Below are 7,654 nucleotides of genomic sequence, written 5' to 3' on the forward strand. Positions count from 1 at the left end.
AAGCCGAAGGACATCCCAAAAACACCTCCTGCCACGTCATAAGGACATCTCACTGCTCTGCCACGTCATAAGGACATCCTACTGCACAATAGCGGACAAGCACTAGGACTTTCCGGCGGACAAACGCAATAATAAAAATTCACAAATACACAATTACGGAATTAAAATTTCGACACGAATACGGATGGAGAAAGTGCAATAAAAATTTCATTATAAAAAAAAAATTAACATAGTACAATTCAAAAAAAAAAACGATTCAAACAAAGTACATGTTAGTATGCCTTGAATCTGTATAGTTTATCGCTAGCCGAATGTATTTGTTTTAGGCCTTCATTTGCGACGATCATGTTGTGCATGATAATACATGCGTTAGCCAGTTGCTCATCCGTGGTGCAAATGAAACGAAGTGCAACAAGCTGTATATATAGAGTTTTGAAAAAAAAAATCGAAAATCGGGATGTCCGTCGAGTTACCACAATAGCGGACGAGACGACGGACGACCTCTCGTCCATCGGCCGCTTGTCCGTCGCAATAGTGGACGTCACCGACGGACGAGCCACTCACTGGTCGGACGTCCCGAGCGGCTCATCCATCGGTGACATCCGCTATTGTGGATGCTCTTAACCCCTAATATAGCGCATTATTAGTAGTACTAGTAGTACTGTTTTTTATCTGCAAAATGACCTAAGAAAAAGTTTGAGCCTTGAAATTATGAGTCATCCATTAAAATGATCAGAGACGCGTTTTTTAGATGAATTATGAGTTTATACAAATAGGAACAGTGTAACAGTGATGTGTTTCTAGAAGACAAGACACCTATATGAGGAGTATATAGAAAAAATGGCTTTTTGTTAATCAGATCTTAACATGATCTAATTTATGCACCAAGTGATTAGATTACATATTATTGTTAAGCACAACAATGTTTGTATGGATAATCATATATTTTTAAGGCTACTTGACCTAATTTAAGCACTAAAAAGACTAAAAGAGTAAGTTGTGCTTTCCAGTGTAATGGAGTGTTTACTTAAAGAATTCATAAGCTTTTGAAAATATAATCTTAAACATGTTAGAAGTCGTAAAAATAAGTTCCAACAACTTATATAATTTTTCCAAAAAATAAATTCTTATAAGATATTGTAATTAGTTTATAAGAATAATAATATGATTTATTTTTTTCTATATAACATTTACTCTTCTAATTGTATTTATATTCATTATATTGTTCTCTCTATAATTAGGATTTTTTTCTAAATCCAGATACTAGGAGTATGAGGCAACTTATAAGCTCTCAGTGGCTTATTAGCTCATGAAAATTTATATGATTTTGTAGTTTGCAATATGTCTATATACAAGCTTTTGTTGGAATGAAGAGATACGTCTGATTGAAAGAAATAATCAAGACTACAGTAAGAAATATATATATATTTAAGAAAGGAAGAAATTAATCAATCTAGATCAATCAAAGTTCATAATATAAAAAAGATTATTTACTTTTCTTATTAAGGTATAACCCTATATAAAGAGTTGGATGTAAATAGAACTAATTATCTAATTAATCCAATAAAATAATTCCTTCAAATATTTTAGTGTCTTTTATTTTCTCCATCCTATTTTCTTAGTACTTTTTAATCAAGCTTAGCCAAATAACCACTGATTAAATTTATGAGGTGAAAAGTTTAACTTAGTACTATTCAAAAAACTTATTTGAATAATTAAGCTTTTAAATACTCCCTCAATCCTCTAAAAATAAAAACTTTTGAAATGATACGAATTTTAATGCAAAATTGATAAAATAAGAAAGATAGAAAGAAAAATGTGTAAATGGAAAATGAGTCTCACTTCATTAGAGAAAAAATTTCTAAAATTAAAAGTTCTTATTTTCAGAGACGGACAAAAAAAAAATAATTTATATTTTTAGAGGACACTGATAGGTATCATCAATGATAAAAATTACTAATATAACCACAACAAAAGGTATTACATTTTTATTCTTTTAATGGAAAATTATAACCATGTGTTATTTTATTTCTCTCTCAAAAGTACGTTGTAATTTCATCGACCCGTATCTCCTTCGATGATTTGTCTAAACTCGAGTAAATAGGAGCAATATATAAAGCTTAATTGTCAAACATTTAAAAGAAACAGTTTATAATCTTGAAAACTTTTTTATGAAAAATTATGACCCAACGTGTATTTTGGGTGCAGGTATGTTTGGAATTCAACTCAAATGTAGATATAGTACGAACCAATAAAATTACGTAGTTGTGTTACTAATAATGAATTAATTATACTCATTAAGTTTATGGTAGTAATATAATTAGTAGATTTCGAAAGGAGAAAAATTTTTGGGCACTGAGTTGCATAAGTAGTGGGTAAGCACTTTTTCCCTTATCACTTGGACATCATGATGGAATTCCAACTCAAATTTATTCGCTTCCCACATATATGATGGATGAATTAACATGATCACAGTTGCAATTTTTGACTTTATCACTACTTACACATGTGCTATGTTGCCTTTGTTATTACTTATTAGTAATGTGATATTGCTTCATTTCAGCATTTATATGCTTATATGTTCTTAACCCATGGATGAATTTATATGTTATCCATAAAAGAGTGATAAAGTAATTAAGTAGTGTATCTTATCCTTCCCACAATCTCTCTCTTGCAACACATAAAGAAAGAAAGAATCAAGCATGTTCACATGAGTAGGTTATAGAATACCTGAACCATAGGAGCATATGAACCAAGCAATATCAATAATCTCAAATGAAAATCACCAAGTTTGTGCAAGAACATAGAGACCAAATATCCACACTCATAAGCATGTTTGGTACCAGCTCATGGCCAAATAAGACATGTATCACAAAAATCAAGTGTTTGGAAATATTGTTTGAGATGTCCTTTTAGAAAGCAAAATAAGTTAACATGAAACATAAAAAGGGACTATCTTCCTGATGGATTGTTTATTAGCACTAAAATAAATTTAAGTAGACATGTTAATTTAGTATAGCTAAAAGTAAGAATGAGTGTCGAATTATTAATTCAAAGTAGACACGAAATACTATATGGAAAAGGGGTTTAAGCTGAGTTTACTAAACTAAGAAACTGAAATAACAATTAAGTTAAACTAAAGTAGACAAGAGTTGAAATTAAATCAGGCAAAAGAGATCTCCTAGGGCTAGGATATTGATTTCAACAAACTATGAATAAATTTATCATGGCTATGATATCTTATGGCAACTTTAGGAATTACTTTGACACTCACTATGTATTCTAAACCTCCTTTTGGATAATCAAAATTGTTGATTACACGTGTGTGTGTGTGTGAATTGACCTAGTGGTAGAGTGATAATGTCTTATGCCAAAAGTTTCGGGTTCGAATCCACCGTGACGCAGCCTAACAGGTCAAGACAATTGTTCGAATGTGCAGATCGAGTCAATATTCGAATCTAGAGGCAGAAACAGTCTAATAGCTCAAGGCAATTTTTTACTCGTCCAGAGATAGGACCGTGGATCCAAAGCTCATCCATGGCCCCATTACTGGGAAAGGGACAGGGAAAAAGTAGTGAAAGAGACCTAGATGAATAGGAAACTCACAATTACATTAAACAAAACTATAGCCATACAAGCAAGAAAATTCCCAACCAGGTGCTTCCACAAATAGAGTAAAAACACCACCACCACTTAACCAACTGAAATGGCGAAAACAACCGGCGGCAACCCTACTAAATTAATAATCAACAACAAGACCGTGTGTCTCTCGAGTCTCGAGTCTCTAAACAATGTATACATGTATTTCACCTCCCATTTCAGAAAAAAAAGAAAAGAAAAAAGAATCCGGCTACGAGAAACGTCGTTTACTCAAATTTGCTCCTCGTCTATACATATTCAAAGAACTATCTTCAGTGAGAAATTGAACCTGTTACACGATTTTGCCTGTGCGGTGATGGTATTGATATTTCTTTGTCTGCCTCAGCAAGTCAGCATTGCTACGGGCCTTGTACAGTCTACGTGTATTTCCTTCTCTCTTTTTTCCTTTTGAGAGATCCTACAGTAAAGCATGCCAAAGGGCCTCTTCTCCTTCACCACATCGTTCGTGGACAAATTTGATCTTTTCTACAGATTTGCAGATTCCACTGCAGCTCCAGTCAAACGAGGCAATGCACACATTTCCTGCTTGTGCTTTCCATTCACAATCTGCACATTGTCAATGCGAAAGAATAAGACTGATGTTCGAACTTGTACAATAAAAGTCTTGAGGCATTATTAGTCGAGAAGCTTTTTTTCGTCTGAAATTACACAGAATTCTCTATCACATTTTTTTGCATCCCACTATTAGTTTCTTACATTTTTATTTTATTTTCTTCAATTCCAATTTCCTATAGTTTTGTTAACTTATCAATTATGAGGGTTGACTATATGCAGTTAAAATCACAAAATATGGGGTATTTTTGAAGATCCGAACTAAATTAAGCTCTCACATACCGGATGTAAAGGAGAGGTTAAACAAAATAATACCTGGCGGAGTACCACAGCACATATTACGCTCATCAATGTGCTCGACATCAAGGCCGATAAACCAAGAACCAAGCGACACATCTTCATTGGCATACTTGTGCAGTATGTGCCTACAAATTGCAATTTTTTTCAGTGTGTGTTATATTGTAGAGTTCAAAAGCAAAATTAAAGTTCGACTACAACCACACATCTTCATATGCTTACCACGGCATCTATAAACTAAATATAGGAAAAAATGAAAACTTCCAACTTCAGAAGACAGCAAAATACTTTAGGCCTTTTAACTTCATCAAGAGTATACACGAACAGTTTCGTGTCAAAATATGCAGGTTTTGTTACCCCAACTTTGTAACATACACTCGTTGCTAACTAAAGTGAAACGAAATAGAGGTGAGTAGGTTAAACCAGTAGCAGGAGGCTCTTACTGGTTAATCGAGATGTAAGTTGCCAAATCCTTTGAAATGGCATAAATCTGTCCTGTTGCATGCCGGAAGTATTTATTTCCCTCTTCTCCAAATTTCCAGTACTCAGGCTCGTGGTACTTAACCGACCTGAATAATGAACATATCCAGTTATTCAGCGTCCAAAATTAAGAGACAAAAAGGGTAATAGTAATTCATTGAGTCTTGAAGATTACTTCTGAGCTAGAACAGGTCCGGATTTCATGCAACCGATGTAGACTCTGGGTTTTGATCGATGACGAGCAAGAGTTGCAGCAAATGTACCTGTGGGATCAAAAGCTTAATGAGCACACAAATGCGAGATAAGGATTTTGAAGGAACTATCTGAAATGAGGAACGGCAGGTAGCAATTACCCAAATTAAGATGAACATCATCGTCCACCTTGACATAAAAATCAGCATCCCACTTTGCAACCGCAGTGGCAAAGAAAATTTTCGTTTTTGCTGACAACTCATGATATCCTTCAACATGCTCCTGCAATATTTTATGATGTGAAGAAGGTTTCCACGGAGCAAGAAGAGAAAATAAGACGGTGTGTGGAAAAAATGTTTTTACCAGCCTCAGGAAGTCCTTATGTTGAGCTTCTTCAGAGTCGAGAGCTCTATCTAATATACTGTTAGAAGTTGCACTGGATCAATCAAAAACACAGAGATTCCCCGTAAGTTCATTTCAACTTTTATAATTTCCCACAGTTGAAAAAAAACAAAGACGATCGAAAATTAAATATTGCACTTCATTCATCTCCTTCAGCAACTAGAAACAATACCCTCTCTTCACAATGACTAATCTGTGTGTATTTTTTTGTGAAGTCACCAATTCACACGAACATAGTAAAACTTTAAAGATAACTAAGTTGTTTGATACTCGTGATCTAGGATTACAACCTAGGTAAGAATAGTAATCAATGGACTTCATTTCTTAACCTCACTTCACATCGACACGTTAAGGTTAGAATTAAATGAAGAGGAAATAGCTTGAGCCAATGAAATCAATAGGTAATTCTATAAATATTGCAATGATTTTAAGGAAGCATATACAGAAAGAAAATCCAATGGAAAAGTTTCCCAAGTTTACAAATCGCAGCAGCATACCTATGCCCAATCATAAACCTCACAACAATCCCCTTCTCTTCTTCCAATCTGCGAAGTTTATCACCTGAAAACACAAGTAATCTCAGACCAGTTTTCTCAAAGAATAAAAGAATATAGTTATTACCTCGAGGCATCCAAGTCTCACGGACAGAATCACGCCTTTTTCGACTACTGAAAGCTGTGTTTATACCAATGACCATGAAGGCCTTCTTCCTGACAGGCAGTTGATTTGCAGTTGGGATCGGGCCATCACCTCTGCTCGCACTTCTAGATGCAGATAGCTCCATCTGGAGCATTGAAATCGACTTGTCTAATCCCCTGAAACGACCTCACATTGAGATTTGACCACACATTAAGTCTATTACTTGTAATATTAGGGAAGGGGGCTCACTGGATTGCTTCATGTGTTTTATAAACCTCCTTCATTACATCATTGTCCTTATCTTCTTCCTTCTACAGATGCACATAAATTCATACAATTAATTGAATACTACATAATTTCACAAAAAACTAGAGAAGGGGAGATTTGAATCAAAAGGAGCTTTACCAATCAGATTGAGAAAAGTAAGATAGTATAACTTCAGCTGATCTAATACAAAAAAATGAATCTCCACACCAAAAATATCAAAAAATCAATATAAAAATTCAACCTTTTTCTTAGTATTACAATCCTCTGAGACGATCTGCAGCTCTTGATCCCTTCTTTGCTGAGTTATGAGCTGATTATTCGATTCCAAAGAACCCCAAAATCTGCACACACAGAATCCGTTAGAGCTAAATCGCAAAAAACCTTGGAAAGGAAAATTAGCAAAGACGTACTTGTTGGTGAAAAGCATGCCAATGAAGAAGAAAGAAATGGAGAAAATAGGAATCCATTTCAGTGAAACCTTGGCAGTTTTACTCTTCATCACGAAGAATAAGGAGAAGAGACAAAACACAGGATTGGAACTGAATTCTGAGATAGATAAACTGAGAGATTGTCGGAGAGACGTGCGCCGATGGAGGTGGGAGAAAATGGAGAAGAATGTTGATGGAAATTCGGGAATAATATCACAAGACAATAGTAATGTGCAATAAATATATTTGAATTGTTGATTTTAATAAATGAAGAAATTTTGACGCCGGTTTAGACTTTGGACTTGGTGAATGAAACATCGGAGGTTTGGCCGAAATTAATTGGGTGGAAAGTTTCCATGTGGTTGTGTAGTGGCAAGATTTGTCAAATATTTTAATTTATTGAATCTAATTATTTGATTTCATCTTAATTCTTATCCTATTCCTATCAGTTCGGAATGCATAATATGATTAAAATCGAAATTTCGATTATAAGTAACAAATATCCAGAAAAAGATGAGATTAAAAGGTATGAATTGTGAACAGATGAGAATTGAATTTAAAATAATAACTAAAAACCAATTTTATTGTTTGGATATCAATATCCTAAGGTATCTAGATTATATTTTATGTTACTGGAACATTTTTTTATTTTCCTTTAATCTTGTACAAAAAGAGTATTATTGTCAAATTATTATTGTCTTTTTACACCCGAAAAATGAAATCAACATTATCCAACA

General features: G+C 34.1%; 1 protein-coding gene across 1 annotated transcript; it reads right to left on the reverse strand.

Moving 5' to 3' along the window:
* Nucleotides 1-3,707: 3,707 nt before the first annotated feature.
* Nucleotides 3,708-7,183, reverse strand: LOC125224158 (beta-1,3-galactosyltransferase 7-like). The gene is made up of 11 exons (XM_048127516.2): nucleotides 6,900-7,183; nucleotides 6,731-6,830; nucleotides 6,472-6,533; nucleotides 6,205-6,398; nucleotides 6,081-6,144; nucleotides 5,545-5,617; nucleotides 5,343-5,463; nucleotides 5,165-5,252; nucleotides 4,953-5,078; nucleotides 4,528-4,637; nucleotides 3,708-4,206 (listed from the first exon to the last, which is right to left on the reverse strand). Exons 1-11 carry the CDS (start codon nucleotides 6,986-6,988, stop codon nucleotides 4,058-4,060), a joined length of 1,176 nt encoding a protein of 391 aa, XP_047983473.1. The 5' UTR covers nucleotides 6,989-7,183; the 3' UTR covers nucleotides 3,708-4,057.
* Between the last annotated feature and the right edge of the window lie 471 nt (nucleotides 7,184-7,654).

The sequence above is a fragment of the Salvia hispanica genome, chromosome 1, assembly GCF_029641045.1.
Source record: "Salvia hispanica isolate PSC_SH4W2 chromosome 1, Shi_PSC_v1, whole genome shotgun sequence".
In the NCBI taxonomy this organism is placed as follows: Eukaryota; Viridiplantae; Streptophyta; class Magnoliopsida; order Lamiales; family Lamiaceae; genus Salvia; species Salvia hispanica.